At 40.4% G+C, this 17,325-nt stretch overlaps 1 protein-coding gene across 4 annotated transcripts in view; it reads right to left on the minus strand.

The window, feature by feature from the left end:
- Positions 1 to 203: 203 nt before the first annotated feature.
- Positions 204 to 17,325, minus strand: part of PHKB (phosphorylase kinase regulatory subunit beta) — a 153,413-nt gene continuing 136,291 nt past the window's right edge. For all 4 annotated transcript variants that reach the window (XM_035117350.2, XM_035117348.2, XM_035117349.2 and 1 more), the window contains 4 exons: positions 6,206 to 6,335; positions 5,089 to 5,196; positions 3,118 to 3,258; positions 204 to 969 (listed from right to left, as the gene is read on the minus strand). In XM_035117350.2, coding sequence (XP_034973241.1) covers positions 832 to 969; positions 3,118 to 3,258; positions 5,089 to 5,196; positions 6,206 to 6,335 — 517 coding nt within the window. In that variant the 3' untranslated portion in view covers positions 204 to 831. The remainder of the gene's footprint in view (positions 970 to 3,117; positions 3,259 to 5,088; positions 5,197 to 6,205; positions 6,336 to 17,325) is intronic.

The raw sequence follows: 17,325 nt of genomic DNA on the forward strand, positions 1-17,325 counted from the left end.
GGGACCTTCTCTAAAGGTTAATTTAAAATCATGTCCCTTAAGGTGTCTGGACTGGGCCAAAGAAAAATCTGTGATGTGAAAAGATATTCCCCAACATGGCAATTATTTCCCATTTTCAACTGCAGAAAACGAATGTGTTTAAGCAATTAGCACGCTAAGCAATTATTAAATGGAAGAACTGATCACAGAAACATTCTAAAGCATATATTGAACACAGTTCTTTTATTTTATCCTTGAGCTTCATTGGGAGCACTCAGATCCAAAGTCACAGTTATCTTCTTGGAGTTAACAAGTAACTCAACTTCAAACACGGCGCTCATTTATTTTTAAAATTTATGCCTGTATTTCATCCAGTATTCATAATGAAGCCTTTCAATAATGAATTACAATACAAATGAAGGGGGAGAGCTGATAAATTTTTCAGCGCACATTTAATTCACTATTACATAAATAAATTTATCACTGCAATCATTCCCAAGCAATGCTTAAACTATAAATACAAGCCCCGTTAATTTTTTCTAAAGCATCCAAAGTCTCAATCAGCACGAGCCGATTCATGCAATTGCTCTGCCGACTCGCGACCGCAGTGCTTAGGTGGAGAGTGCAGGTTGCCATTGGAGACGTAGGAAAGGAATACGGCGCTTGATTAAATGAGCTTCTCGGCTACTACAGAATCAGCTGTGTGCTTTTGCTACCCTAAGTGTCTGAGCTTTGTCACGGCGGCCATTTATAACAGGGACCCGAATGGCATCCCTTGTACAGTGAGGAATTGAACATCACATGCCAAGCAAACGAGACTGCTAAAAGATACAGCATCCTGTCCACCTGCTTTTAGCTAATAGAACAGGGGTCATCTGTGCTGGGCTTCACGTCGCCTTCCAGCAATAGATTCATCACCGCCTTTGTCAAATAGCTGCAAGTCCCTCTCTTTCCCAGCGGAGGAGTGTTGTAAAAGGGAGTCATGTCATCCTGCATAAGATAAACACAGTTTGATCTCAGTCACAACACTGATGGGTAACAATCAGGCTCAACTGACGACAAGGAGGGAGCCACAGATGGAAAAGCAGGGTGGTGATGAAGAGTGCACTTCACACACTTGACATTCTCTGTCATGCAGTCTGATAAATATTTTGGATTCCAACCAAATAGCAAATGGGGAACTGGGAGGGAGACAGTGGGAACGAGGAAGCTTCTTAACAGCAACAGAGGCAGACCTCCTCCCCCCCCCCAAAAAAAACTGATATGCATTCAGTATTGTCTCAAACACTGTGAGTCAGAGATCTCATGCTGCTTCAGAACATCAGCTTTAGGCCGTGGGAAGGCAGCCGCAGATCATACCGTAGTCTTTCAGTGAGTCACCACTTCATTGGTGCCAAAGGTACAGAGCTCATCAAGCTGCAGGCTCACCTTTTGCAAGAAGCAATCGTCCCCAAGCAAGGAGATGAGCGGAGGAGGAGACATGGTCATGGTTGTGTGCCCTGTAGTGATAGTTAACCTTCCCCCTAGGCTCAATGAAGAAGCCCACGGCTTTCGAGGGCATGGATAGCACAGCAGAGCTCCTGTGGGCTACAGATGCAAGTGGCGGCAGAGGAAGGAGGGAGAAGGTGGAGCAGATGGGCAGGGATGGGACAGTGGTAGCAGGAGCAGCAGGGGAGCTGGGAACGGGGGAGGGGGAATTTGAAAAAAGAAATGTGCAAGATTGTAGGTGTCTGTTTCATCTGGCACCCATTCCATGATTATGTACTTTCACAAACACTTTGGGTGAAGCATTGGATTTCAGCCACCCGTCTGTGAACTACACAATTCCTTGATTTGCTTCCTGCAGGAGTGTGGCATGAAGCTTAACTCAACTTTGCTGGTTAGGAAGAAAAGGTCTATTCTTTTCTTCCTTGCCCAACAATAAGAGCCTCTGTAGAGTATCAGGTGAGGACCAGAGAGACCCAGGTTCAAATCCCTAATTCAGAACAGAACCATGTGGTTACTCCTTGGGCCAATCAGTGTCTCTAAGCTTAGCACAGCACACAGAGCTGCTGTGGAACAAAAGTGTCTGTGGAGGAGGGAGAGGCAGGAACAACACCCTCAGCTCCTTGGAAGAATGGTGTGATAGAAACATAATAAAAAATTTTTTGCATGTGAGAGAAACAGTTGCTTGCTCTGCCATTTAGACATGAGGCAGCCGCCTATGTAAGAATATATGGTGATATAGTTCCATGTTCTAAAATAGAGATTTGGAACCTATGACCACAGGTGCCCCATTCCTGTTCTAAAAAAAACAATATGGGAAGAAGCCGCCCATCTCACACACTTGTATTTAGAAGCATGCAGATTGTCATCAATATGATGGTTTAGAAGTAACAATTTTGGAAGCTACTGTTTTACAGAAACAGAGACAATGGTTGTGTGAGCAGGTATGGATAAACCAGGAATAATTTTCAAGCGTGGATTTTGATCTGAGCCCGAGAGGGAAAGGTTTTGACCAGGGATCCCCAAACTTCGGCTCTCCAGATGTTTTGGACTACAATTCCCATCATCCCTGACCACTGGTCCTGTTAGCTAGGGATCGTGGGAGTTGTAGGCCAAAACATCTGGAGGGCCGCAGTTTGGGGATGCCTGGTTTTGACGATGCTCGCCTATTCTTTAAGATAAGCCCCTGAAGCTGATATGTGGGCCAAAGTCCAGCAAACTTTGCCAACACCTCTGGCAAAAAGAGGCTCACAGCTGTGCATGCCTGCACAAACATTATTTCTTTCCTGAGGATCTCCATAAAGAAGTTGCTAGTCATCAATCTCATACAGTAGGGGTGAGGAGAGCTATCCTAGCACAAGGTTACAGTGGAATCATTGCGAATGTGACATTGTTTAGAATTTTAATGAAATTTGCTCCTGTGAAGAGTGTGGGACACCTCACAAACCAAATGAGAAAAACACTGGCCTTGTGGTAACAAGAGCAAAAGAGGCATTAGGCCAGTGGTGGCCAAACTTAGCCCTCCAGGTGTTTTGGGACTACAATTCCCACCATCTTGTTAGCTACGGATGATGAAAGTTGTAGTCCAAAAACAGCTGGAGGGCCAAGTTTGGCCACCACTGCATTAGTCTTTGGCATGAGAATTGTACTGACTTGTTTCTCGGTGCCCTTGAGCTTGTTCTGGTCCTTCTGGAAATCATGAAATGCTTCTTTCACCAGTCCGTCCAAGTCCACTTTATCCTGAAACTCTAATTCAGGGTTTCTTTCCAGAATAACGGAGACAACCATCAACAACTAAAGAATAAAATGAAAGCAAATGATTTAGACACACTACCTTCCCTTTCAAGGGCAGTTCAAAATCTGGGTAGTATCAAGCCACAAAGTAAAATGGGAAATTAGACACGATTAAAAACATACATAAAATATACACAACACAGACATTTATGGTGGAGGAATACTCAAAAGATCATTACAATAGCCCCATTCACATATTACCTACATTTAGGGTGCTCAAGCCTTGAAGAAAGAGCTGTGCATCCCTGCTCCCAACATTTGTGCGCTGAGCCTGGACATCCGAAGAAGAAGCCCTAGAAATGAGCAGCTGTTCACACACAGCAGTTCCTCTTCATATGTCCGTGTGTTGGAGAAGAGTTAGCTTAGGCATGCAGGATTGAGGGTGGAGCCAGAAATACAACCAAGTCTTTCAATGCATGAGTACCCTACTAGTGTTTAATGTGTGAATAAAGGTAATGATCTGAAGTAGAAATAATAATAGCCAGATGTTGGATAAGAGGTGTAATTACTGGTAAAGATAGACATCCATGGATTTGAAATAGAGTGACGAAAGAAAAAGCCATTTGAAATTCTTGTGGCACCTTTTCTGTTCTGCCTTCCTTTCCACTTACTCATATAAAACTCTCTGTTCCTCCCCGCCCCCAAACGTAAACTTCATGGAATGCAAATAATTTTATTTTGACACATAGCATAATGTTTAGTCTTGTGCAGCTGACAAAGCTGAACTCTTTTTTTTTTTTTTTGCTGTTTTCAAATAATGCAATAAACAACACTGGGTGGTGGTGGCGGCGGTGGTAATCCTTAAAGATCTATTTCCTGGGAACTGAATAATCAGCAAACAGCGGTCACCATCTAGAGAACTGGTTTTGAGTGATCCCTGGAGTTGTGCACAACGTGCAGAACCTGAGGCTTCTTCTTTTTAACATCAGTTCTCCCCGCCATCACTCCACATAAACTGCATCGCAAATTGACACTTAAAAGGTAATAAATAAAACCACTGGGTGTGGAATACAGAACCAAGGAACCTGCCTCCTCCCACCGAGTCAGACCATTGGTCCCAGTACTGTCTACACCAGGGTTTCCCAAACTTGGGACTCCAGCTGTTTTTGGACTACAACTCCCATCATCCCTAGCTAGCAGGACCAGTGGTCAGGGATGATGGGAGTTGTAGTCCAAAAACAACAACTGGAGACCCAAATTTGGGAAACCCGGGTCTACACTGACAGGCGGTGATACTCCAGGATTTCAGGCAGGGGTCTTTCCCAAACCTATCTGTAAGCACCAGGGATTGAACCTGGGTTGTTCTGCATGCAGAGAAAATGCCCCATCCATGAGCTGTAGCCCTTCCCTACTGTGCAGCGCTAGGCAGCTGTTAGCTACCATTCAATATATTTCTGAGGACCACTGAAAGTTGAGAAACATAGTTGTTCATCAGGAGGATAAAGCTATCAATGACCACTGGCCATGCTGGCTATGCTCTACCTCACCTGTGTGCTCCTGGATACAAGTTGCTGGGAATCACTAATGGGTACAGTGCTGCTACACTTCAGTTCTAGTTTTTGCGGTTTCTATAGGCATCTATAGACTAGATGGGCCTTTGGCCTGAGCCATCAGGGCTATTCTTACATCACCAAGACAGCTGCTATTACTTATTCTAATCATGATGTCAGGAGACTACAGGACAAGATTGAGACAAGACTGAGACAGTGTCATTTTCTTTGAAAGTCTTTCATGGCTTAAGTCCCTGAACACACTCATTCACTCTCTGCTTTTTAAAAAATGTAAGATGAAACAACTAATTCATACCCCTCATTATTGCATGGTACAAACCTCTACAATCATTTGCCTGTATTCAGGCTGATCAATACTCTTTAACATGTCCTCAACCAGAAGGGAAAAGTTCATTTCATACATGGTCATGTCTGACAATGTTGGTTGCTGTAAAACAAACAAACAAAAGCAGGTGCTTAAGTGAACTTAAATAGCAGTAGCAGTCAATTTCTAGAAAGCAGAAAGCATTTGGCAAATATGTTGTTTGATAACTGAAAACAAGCACATGCCCTATTTCTTCAAGGTGGTGAGTGGGATATTTGAACCAATTATAGGTGTCATCTGCCTGGGTAAGATTAAGCTCCTTTCAGAACAAGGAATTATTTTAATGCTGCACAAGTCTGACACATCCAAGGTTCTTCTGGTATTGAAGAGCCAAGAAATCAACAATTAATTCCACTTCTCTTTGGAATTTGTAGACTGCCTTGTGCATTTATGCAAGGCTTTGCCAATTTAAAGTGCTTTGCACTACAAAACTACCAACTAGCTCACCAATACTCCAGTTTTACACATAAGGAACCAAGGCTCAGAATTGAGCCTAATTTCAGAACAAAGAGCATGGAGCAACTTGAAAATCTTGGACCTACCCTGTGTTTTCACAGGGAGGGATACACTACAAGGGATGAATGCATATAGGTGACGCCTCCATGATCAATAGAACTTGATTGGATAGGAACTATGTGCCCAATGCCAAGGCAGTTGGAATACATGGGACTTTGACTTGATCCAGCAGGCTCTGTTGTCCTTGTGTCCAGACTAGCATGACAGCATCCATGGGCAGGGGAGGAACTGAATTCTGGGACTCAGAGGCACCAAGTTGCCCCCAAGATTGAGGGGGCCTGGCATGCATTGTGCGGGCAACAAGTGCTCTGGAGGAACTGGCCACTGCTCTCCAAAACATGCAGGGCTGCCTCCAGATGGAGGGGACCCAACTCCCTTTAAACAAATACAAATGGGGCCAAGGTGCCTTTGCCCCCCTAAAGTTGGCATGCCTGCTGGGACTCAAGTTACAAGCCTAGCTTTCTGACCACTGGTGAACATTTGCTTCCTCTCTGAGAAAACAAGGTAGTCATCTAATAACAAAAGTGACTTAAGAGCACCATGTGGGTGGTTTTACCTGTGGCAAAAAATTCCCTGCTACTATTAAACCGTTGGGTGTTCTCTCCAAGATTTGCCACACCCTGTCATAGAACCCACTGGGAGTTCGATTCAATGAACCATCAATCTGACGTCTGTTCAACCAGCATCTGAAAACAAAAAAAAAGAAGAGGAAAAAGAAGAAAATGTGGATGAGCTCACAAAAGCAATCTGTTTCCAGATCAAAACAATGCTTGCTTTGTGGATTAATTAAACCCAGTACGAAATAAAAGCAAAAAAATCAATCCATCAATAATGCAAAACACAGCATGCTGTGCTGCGTTTCTTCCTAAATGTTTCATACGGTTATTTTAATGAAAAGGACAAAAGTAGACTCTAATGAGAACAAAGCAAAATGCTCATCCTCACAGTCATAGTGTTAAAGTTAAACGTGTGCCTTATTAATAGGTCTAAAGATTTTCAAAAAGTTAAATCTCTTTAAGTGGGAAAACAAAGGAAATGAACCAAATGAATCTCTTCAGGTCACAACCAAAAGTTAATCTACTAGAGGCAGTCAAAGCCTTCAAGCAAAAAGGCATCCTGGCTTTTCAGGTATTTTCGCCATCTTGACACGTTTGAAAAATGTAAGCAAAGCTTGAGCCTGTAATTCATCTCAACTGTCGCCCAGTGCCCAAACATCATTTTAAAAAGTTATATTTCATTTAGGAAGTTACCATCATCTGTTCTCTTTTGCAACTAAAGATCCCAGGGCTCAGCCCAGCTGAGGTTAAAATAACAAGGCAATTTGGGGTGACATTAGCCCTCCCCATATCAAACTGCAACAAAACAACTGAGCTGGATCAGGGCCCACAGAAAACTTCATGTTGCTCTGGTTTAATATGTTTTACTTTTATGTACACTACATAGCTATGTTTCTCTATGTCCATGAGCTTTGCAAGAAGTGAGGCTGTCTGGAACGCTGCCTTCAGAGTGATGAAGAGCTCTGGATAATTAATTTGTTAAAGAGCAGCAGTAAATGACGATGATGTGTTTTTAAAAAAAGCTATAAGCTTTATTTATTTATTTTTAAAAAATTTCATCCATTGCTGTGCTTGGGGGAAAGAAATCCTTTGGAGCAATATAGCATTCTGCAGGCAGCAATCTGGACAAACCTCCCCTATAAGAGGATGCCCCCTCCCAACACAAATAAGCACTGGAAAGAGTGAATCTGCTAATGTTTAAAAATATATACAAGCAAGAATATACACCATGTCCACCTCTTAATTATTTAAGGAAAGGAAGATCAAGATACAAACCTCTCCACCCCACCCCCACAAAAAGTATGGCTTTTGGGTTTTTTCCTGGCTTAGTATAGATATTACCTGATTATGGAGGATAGTGAATCCCTTTTACTTCCCTCACAAAAGTGCTTGGAACAGTTTGTTTGCAATTGGCAAGCTTAATTCCCTCTGGAGAGGGCTCCGGAGTCCTTTGCCAAGAGGGGGGGGGGAGGTATAGCTGTTTTTAGTTCTCCCGTAACAGGCATAGGCAGACTATGCCCTTCAGATGTTTTGGGACTACAACTCCCATAATCCCTGACCACTGGTCCTGTTAGCTAGGGTGATGGGAGTTGCAGCCCCAAAACATCTGGAGGGCAGAGTTTGCCTATGCCTGCCCCACAAGAACGAATGTTGTAAAAAACAACAACACACACCACAGAGATAGATACACAACAAATCTTGAGGCCTGTGCACACCTTTTGGCTATCCATAAGTATCAGAATGAACATAGAAAGTATTATACAGACTGAAAGGCATTGTTTAGGGACGTTTTTAATGTTTGATGTTTTTTTTTTTATAAACAAACTTTATTTTATATCACAGCAAAATACAATCGGTCAAGATCAACAATGAAATAAAAACAAATTACAAGCATAACAATGTTGCAATTGTCTTATTTTCCCGCCCACCCCCCCCCCCACTTCCACCCCCCTCCCCGGCGACTTCACAACCTGGCCTGAACTAATCCCCTTTATCTTCCTTTTTATTCTTAATATACATACCTTATTTCAATATTTACAATAAATTCATATCATTCTTCTCATCTATCAAATTTCCTAGCTCAATCTCTCTTATCCTGCTACAATTAGCACATTATATTTCTAAAAAGAGAGAGAGAAAGATAGAACCTTTAAACATTGGAGGTAAGGCTTAAGTTATCTACCTTGGTTTGCATATAATCTGTAAGTGCTTTCCAATTATTTTTTGAATCATCCTCTTTCATTCCTTTAACTTCTTCATATTTTGTGGCCAGAATATAATAGTTATAGAGTTTCTTTTGCCAATCTTCTTTTGTTGGGACGGAAGCAGTTTTCCAATTTTTTGCAATTAATACTCTTGCGGCAGTTACAGCATAGCTTATACAGCATCTATCTCTGGGATTGACATCTTCGGGCACCATTCCTAACAGGAGCAGTTTGGGGCACTTCTTAATTGGATATCTCAAGATTTTCTTTAGTTCCTTATAGATTATTTCCCAGAAGGCCTTAATTTGTTTGCAACTCCACCACAAATGTATGTGGGTTCCAATTTCCTGATTACATCTCCAACAGATGTTACTCGATTCTGGGTAAATTTTAGCCAATTTAGCTGGTGTTAAGTGCCATCTGTTTTGCATTTTCATTATATTTTCTTTTATATCATAGTTTGGCGTAAAATTTGAATCTCTCCTCCACAGATTTTCCCATTCTTTCATTGAGATGGGCTTGCCTAAATCCTGGCTCCATTTAATCATATAATCTTTTGTTAATTCTTCCTCGGTTTTCCATTGTAGTATAATTTGATACAAATTTTTTATATATTTGTCTTTATTTACCAACAGAATCTCCTCTAATTTAGATACTTCTTTATCAAAGCCAATTTTTTTATCGATTTGAAATCTCTGATTCACTTGAAAATATTGTAGCCATGTATTAAAATATCCTTTTACTGCCATATATTCTTTTAATTGCCAAATTCCGTTTTTATTTTCTAATAAATGTTTATATGTTGGCCAATTTACTTCCATATTTTTCCTTTTAACCGCAACTATCTCTAGAGGGGAGATCCACCAGGGTATTTTGGGCTCAAAATATCTTTTATATTTTTGCCATACTGCATATAAGGATTTCCGCATAATATTTAACAAAAAGGTGCTCCTTTTTTCTATTTTCTCCTTCATCAAGTAATGGTGCCACCCAAATGCCATCCCATATCCCTCTAGATCTAATAAGTCAGTGTCTTTCAAAGCCATCCATTCTTTTATCCACCAGAGCGCTGCCGCATCGTGATAAGCTTCAAGATCTGGCATCCCAAATCCTCCCCTTTGTCTCTGATCTATCATAACCTTATATTTGATTCTGGGGCGCTTCCCATTCCATATGAATTTGGTAAGATCTTTTTTCCATTCTTTGAAAAAATTTTCTTGCCCTAGTAATGGAAGGTTTTGAAAAAGGTGGTTCATCCGCGAGAGTACGCACATTTTCACTAAAGAGATTCTCCCCAATATTGATAATTTTAATTTATCCCACGTTTCTAAATCTTTTTTAATTTTTTTCCAAATTGTCTTATAATTTTCTTGTATTAGGTCAATCCCCTTTATAGTGGTTTGAATGCCCAGGTACTTGATCTTTTTAACAATTTTCAAGCCTGTATTTTCCTGGAGGGCTGTTCTCTCATCCATTTCTAAATTTTTAACTAGCATGTTGGTCTTCTCATAATTAATTTTCAAGCCAGCTAGATGTCCATACTCTTTTATCTTTTCGATTGCGACCGGAATGCCTTCGACAGAGTCCTCTGTCATTATTATTATATCATCAGCGAATGCTTTAATTTTGAATTTTTTATTGCCAATTAATATTCCTTTAATATTTTCTTCTTCCCTAATATTTTTTAATAAAATTTCTAACGTGATTATGAAGAGGATGGGAGATAGGGGGCACCCCTGTCTGGTGCCTCTCGTAATATCTATTTTGCTTGATATTTTCCCATTTATTAAAATTTTTGCTTCTTGGATATTATAAATTGCTTTGATTGCATTCACCAATTTCTCCCCTAAGTTTAAATTTTCCAATGTTTTTGTCATAAAGGGCCAGGAGACCCTGTCGAAGGCCTTCTCAGCGTCGATAGAGAGAAGAGCTGCTCGTTTATCTCTTCGATTCTCGAGGCATTCCAGGATATTTACAATGGTCCTTATGTTGTCCTTTGCATATCTGCCTTTTATAAATCCCGCCTGGTCTCTGTGTATTATATCCTCTAAGATGTTGCTTAATCTTTTGGCCAGGATTTTTGCAAAAATTTTGTAGTCGCTATTTAATAGCGAGATTGGCCTGTAGTTGCCTGGATTGTCTGTATCTGCTTGTGATTTAGGAATTAATATTATCTGGGCTTCATTCCAAGTTTGGGGTGTCCTTCCCTTTTTTAAAATTATATTCATTAAGTCAGTGAGGGGGGCTAAAAGTTCATCCTGTAATTCTCTATAGAATTCTATTGGTAGCCCATCAGGGCCCGGGGCCTTCCCTTTCTTCATGTTTTTAATTGCATCTAAAACTTCTGGGGACGTTATTTCTTTGTTTAATATTTTTAGTTTTTCCGTTGGTATCTTTGGTAGATGATATTTTGTTAAAAATTCATCAATCTGTTCTGTGGATATTTCTTCCTTTTGATATAATTTTCCATAGAACCTTTGGAAAACTTTCATAATTTCCTCCGTTTTATAATAATATTTTCCTTCCGATCGTATTCTATTAATCATTTTTTCATTTTTTCTTTTTTTAATTTGCCAAGTCAGCAGTTTACTAGGTTTATTGGCCCATTCGAAGTTTTTGTATCTCCAGAATTGTATCTGTTGTTCCATTTCTTTATCAATTAATTTTTCGAATTCCAATCTCAATATTTTAAGATCTTGTTCCACTGACTTGTTATGGTTTTTATAAAATATTTTTTCTTTGTATTTTATCTCCTGTAGGAGTTTTTCTTTCCTTTGTTCTCTATCTTTCCTTACTTTTGCACTTAATGAAATAAAATAGCCACGTACCACGGCTTTGCCCGCGTCCCATATCGTTAGGGGGTCCACCTCATCCTTATGGTTTAACTCAAAATAATCCTTTAGGACTTTCTTGGCCCCCTGAATATTCTTATTATTGTTTAACATGAAGACGTTAAGCCTCCAGTTTTTTTGTGTTTGTTCATTTTTTAATGAGGGTCACTGGGTTATGATCCGAGAGGGTCTGGGGTCTTATTTCTATTTCATGTATTCTTAGTGCCAATTCTTTAGGAATCCATATGGTATCTAATCTGCTAGCTGTTTGGTGGCGCGCCGAAATATGTGTGTATTCTTTTTTAATGGGATTTTTGTGTCTCCATGCGTCTAATAGATTTAAATTTTCCATAATATCCATAAACTTTTTTGGTAATTTTGTCTTATTTCCTTTATAGCTTCCATTTTTATCTAATTCTACATCAACGACTCCATTCATATCTCCCATTACTATTATTTTTTTCACTCATATAATCCATTAACTGGGTCTCCAAACTTTTCAAGAAGGCCGTTTTACTCCCATTGGGGGCGTAAATCCCCACCCAAAACCATTGTTCTCCTTCAATCGTTGTTTTGACCATAACACTCCTTCCCTCTCTGTCTGTCCAGATTAATTCCGGATTCCATTTATTTTTGATATACATCACGACTCCTCTCTTCTTTTTTGTGTCTGCCGCAACAAATTCTAATCCTAATTTCTCGTTTTTCAAAATTCTCACATGTTTTTTGTTAATGTGCGTCTCTTGGAGACAAACCACATCCCAATTCTGTTTTCTTAATATGTGTCCCACCCTATTCCTTTTCCTTTTGTTATTCAGGCCATTTACATTCCATGAAATTGTTCTTAAATTCATATTTATTAGATATTATAGATCAATTTAGGCTTAAAATAAAATTTAGAGGGGAAAAAGGGAAAAAGGAAAAAAAAGGGGGGAGGGGAAGGGGGGAAAAGGAGGGATGAGGGAGGGGGGGAAAAGGGGGATGAGGGGGGAGAAAAAAGGGAAGGGAAAAAAAGGGAAGGGAAAAAGAAAAAGAAAAAAGAGAAATAGGAAGAGAGGAAAAAGAGAGAAGGGGGGGAATGAAGAAAAAAAGAGAAGAAAGGGAGAAAAGAAAAACAAAAAACAACCAAATGTTTAGACTAAGCAGGCTCAAGGAAATTCATTAATCAATATTTCTCTTGAAGTGACTTGTCTGGTCAGGCTCTCAGTTGTGGTTTACAGCGTTAGCAGTCTAGATCAAGTTTTATTTACAGTTGTCAATCATGCTTCCACTTGATTTTCTTCTCCTTCTTCATCTACTTCTCCATCTTCTATTTCACCATCAAATTCATCTGCACTGGAATCTTCCAAATTTTCTTCATTTAAGGGGGTCTTATCTTTGATTGTCCTTGCTTTATCTCCTCCCAGTTCCTGAGAATAAGTTCTAAAAAATCTATCCGCTGCTTCTTGTGTGTCGAATCTTCTCCACCTTCCTTTGAAGGAAAAAGCTATTCCTTCTGGATATTCCCATTTGAAGGATATTTTTTTTGCTTTTAGAGGCTTGGCTAGAAACTGGTATTTCTTCCTCTTGTGGATCAGCCGAGGTGGAATTTCTTTCATGATGTATATCTCGGTTTCATTCATAATTAATTTCTTTTTTCCTTTCATTTTTAAGATTTTATTTCTCAGCCACATATTTGTAAACGTCACAAGACAGTCTCCTGGCCAATTATTTGCTTTCGCTTTTTTTGAATTAACTCTAAACGCTTCCTCTATTCGCGTTTCGACATCCAATTCTTCAAGGTCTAACCATTTTGCTAGCGCGCTTACAATTTGTTTTTCAATTTATTCATTGGGTGTTTCTGGGATATTTCTAAATCTGAGAGTCTTCTCCTTCATTTTCATCTGCATCATCGCGAGAGCATCTTGTGACGCTTCCAATGCTGCTTTCTGATCTTCCAGGTCTTTCTTTAATTTTTCAGTCTCTTTCTTCCCCTCTCTCCTTTCTTTCGATATATTTTTCAATGATGATTCCAGTGTTTGATTCTTATCTTGTATCTCCTGGATCAGTTCCATTGCTTTCTTAGTATTTTCTTCTGTCCTATTTATTTGTTCTTTAATCTCTTGTTTATCCTTTTCATTAATCTCCATTTTTCCTTCCAAATTTTCCATTTTGTCTTCCATATTCTTGATCCTTTCACCCATTTCCTTTTTGATTTCTGTTAAATCTTGTCTAATCTTCCCTATGTCATTTTTGAGGTCTTGTTTAATTTCTCCTATATCATTTTTAAGACTTAGAATCAGTTCTTTGAGATCCAGCTCGTGATCTGCTGTTGAGGTCCTTCTCTGGTTAGAGCTTCCTATGTTTGTCCTCTTTTGCTTATCCAATTTGGGTGACTTACATGTTGGCTTATCCAATTTATTATGTTGTCCTCCTAGATTATCCATTTTATTAAATTGCCCTGCTATGTTTCTCTTATCCACACGGTGGTGCCTTTGCTTAATGTCTTTTTTAAGTGGGTATTTTATCAGTTGAAATTTATGTCACCACTAGAGGTCACTATGATATAGTCTATTATAGATTTTCCACAGGTCAGCGTGTTCTTTAAAGTCTTCTCACTCAGATTGCGTCACTTCTGGTTTCTTTATGTCCTTGTCTGCTTAGTCATAGTCTTGTTTAGAGGATCGTCGCCATTTTATTTCAAGTTTCTTTAATATAGAGGGTTGCAACTGCTTCTAAAAAGTAGCTTATAAAAAGTTTTCCAGGAGGCAGCCACTCAAAGGGGAGTCAAAACAAATCTTTCTTTCACCCCCTCCAAACTCAGTTCTTACAACAATAAAAAAAAGTCACGTTCTATCTGTAGTGTATGTACTTCAAGTCAAATCAAAGTTCAGCCGGCTCCTTGCTTCTTTATAATTTAGTTTGTCCCCAGTATGGCAATTATGAGTTAAAACCCCGGCGGCGTCTTCTGCATTGCGCTCTCCGTCTTATCGCAGTCCTTCCCACACCCCACTTTTCTCTTTAACTTCTCCGGTTTTTAAGTCCAATTCAGTGGGGGGGATTCTTCTCAGATTTCTTTAGATCACCATATTGTCTCTGTCTCACGCCCGGGGGGTGTCTTGTTAAAAGGGTTTAATTAAAAGGAATTTTACCGTGCACGATCGCGTCGGGTTACGGCTCTTGCTGGTTATGGTCTCTGGTCTCACGCTGTCGCAGTGCCCAGCTTCTCCCCCTCCTTCTGCAGTCTGTGAAGGTTTCCGGGAGAAACTTTAGGGAACCACCGACACCTCAGACGGGAATCACCTTCCAGTCCTTCTTTGGGGTGCTGCTTAGCCTTGCAAGCCCCCCGTTCCTCCAGCGAAAGATTCGGGGCCGCGGAGCTCCCGTTTTTAGCCCGATCACGATCCGCGGTCAAAACCGGAAGTCCGCAATGTTTGATGTTTTATCGTGTTTCTAATATTCTGTTGGGAGCTGCCCAGAGTGGCTGGGGAAACCCAGTCAGATGAGCGGCATACAAGTAATAAGTTGTTGTTGTTGTTGTTGTTGTTGTTGTTGTAAATTCTTTCTGAAACTGGCCTAAATTTTTATCAATTTTCAGAAAGTAAAAAGATATAGGAAGGACGGTAGCTTAGTGGTATAGCACATGCTTTGCATGCAGAAAGTTCAAACTCAATTCCTGACATCTCCAGGTGGTGTGAGAAAAGTTCCCCTGTCTGAAACTCTGATGGGCCACTGCCATTCCGTGCAGACAATACTGAGCTATTGGGTGGCCTTTCAACTGAACCACATCTCACCATCACAGCTTTTGTAAAAGAGCTGGAACTTAGACAAATGGAGAAAACCGCACATTTCAAGGGATTCATTGGGGAAGGGAGGAGGCGTTGCAAGTATCATATTAGGAAGACTGGTTTGTGTTACTGATGTACTCATTCCTTTTCATTTTAAACCTGCCTGTGGTGAACAGGTTCATATCATGCCCCCTGCAAATCCCCAAAATGGTAGAGACAGGGAACAGCTGTCATATAACAAGTTTCCTGCAGCACTGTAAGCACTAGACCAATTTGTGACACTGCAACATCCCATAGATGAACAAACTTACAGTAGAACCTCTACTTACGACCACCTCTACTTGGGCCCGATCCAAGTTGCAACCAAGGCAAACCTGGAAGTAAATACTGGGTTTGCCACGATTCGCGCACGTGCAGAAGCAGCTTCTGCCATTTGAGCACGAGCAGAAGCGGCTGCCGCTGTCTGCACAAGTGCAGAAGTGTGCTGCCACCGCCGAATGCACCTGCGCACAACGGCGCTTCTACCAGTGACCCGGATTGACTTGCGGACGGACCTCCAGAACTGATTACGTCTGTAAGTAGAGGTTCCACTGTACTAGTTTTGGGGGTCTACAATACTCTGTTGTCTTTATGGCAACAGAGTAACATAGCCATCTCTCTGGAAGTTGCAATACAAGAAGGAATCCCAACTCTACGCAATCAAGGGCAGGAATCTTCTGAAAGTCTGGCTGTCACTGGGCTATAGTTGGAAAAGGAAATAAGCTAACTGGATTTTTAAATTATGCAAAGTGCTTTTTGCCTGCTTAAGGCAAGAGTATCTCCTTGGAACTGTTTTTCCCTTTGAAGAGCTCTAGGTAGCCAAAGAGAGAGAGAGAGTAACGTTGCTGATGCTGTTCAGAAGTTTGATTTCATAAAGAGATAAGCTAAGAGCTTAGGAGAACAGCTTTTCTGAGAACTCCATCTTCACACGTAGAAGGTGGCTAAGAGAAAGGAAGCAACTCATTTACCAGGTTTCTCATATTCCCCAGTTCAAAAGATAATGCTGTATTATCATTATTTGCAGAGCTTCCTGCAAAGAGAAAATTAAACACCGCCTTTTGGAGGCAAGGAAGGTGTTGATATTACATTCATGTAGGTGTGCTTGGCAGATAAGTTGCTGCTCCAAATGTTCAGAGTTATTTTAAAAGTACTGTATCACTTTGTAAAAAACACCAAATCTAAATTAGTGGTAGATGAAGTTGTCTGAAGAATAACAAGAAAATGGGTCCAGGCAAAAGTCCTGTTGAAAAGTTTGGTAATACTTTAAAAATCCCAGTTTGGGGATTCTATTTCTGTAATGATTCAGCCTTTCTTTTGTGATGGTTTTGAGTTCACGGTCCCCAACCAAGAGAGCCCCATATATATGTGCAAGTCACAAGAGCAGCAAGGGCACTTTCTGACTTTCCCAAACGGCAACAGCTTACAACCACTTTCACTCCCAATACCTAAACAAAATAAAAAAAATCCTTCCAGTAGCACCTTAGAGACCAACTAAGTTTGTCATAGGTATGAGCTTTTGTGTGCATGCACACTTCTTCAGATACACTGAAACAGACAAACAGGCCAAACCCTACGCCAAAGGATAAATGGACATAAATCTTACATCAGGAACCACAAGACAGAGAAACCAGTGGGAGAACACTTCAATCTCCCAGGACATTCTATACAAGATCTCAAAGTAGCTGTTTTATTACAGAAAAATTTCAGAAACAGACTGGAAAGAGAAGTTGCTGAATTGCAACTCATTACCAAGCTTAAAACCATGGAGAGACCTGGTCTGAATAAGGACACTGGATTCTTATCTCATTATACATGATCAAGCTTTCTTTAGCACCTCAGCCCTTGCTTTTTCCTGCAAGACCAATTGCAGTCATTAACAGTCGTTAACAGTCATCAACAGGTTTACCACTCCTATCAGCCAATCTCCCATTCCCACCACCCTTCTGAGTAATACCCCTCCCCACCCTCTGACTATACATAAGGGTCTGGTGACTTCTGTTTCAGTGTATCTGAAGAAGTGTGCATGCACACGAAAGCTCATACCTATGACAAACTTAGTTGGTCTCTAAGGTGCTACTGGAAGGATTTTTTTATTTTGTTTTGACTGCGTCAGACCAACACGGCTACCTACCTGTAACTAGTTCCCAATACCTAACGACAGAAGAAGAAATATGTAAAATCTCCTTGAGATGCAGCATATAGACCAAGCAAAGGCATCTTCCTCAGCATAGTACCTCAGTAAATTAGCCAAATTTCTTTCCAGCAAACTTTACTTGTT

Source organism: Zootoca vivipara, chromosome 6 (assembly GCF_963506605.1).
Source record: "Zootoca vivipara chromosome 6, rZooViv1.1, whole genome shotgun sequence".
Lineage (NCBI taxonomy): Eukaryota > Metazoa > Chordata > Lepidosauria > Squamata > Lacertidae > Zootoca > Zootoca vivipara.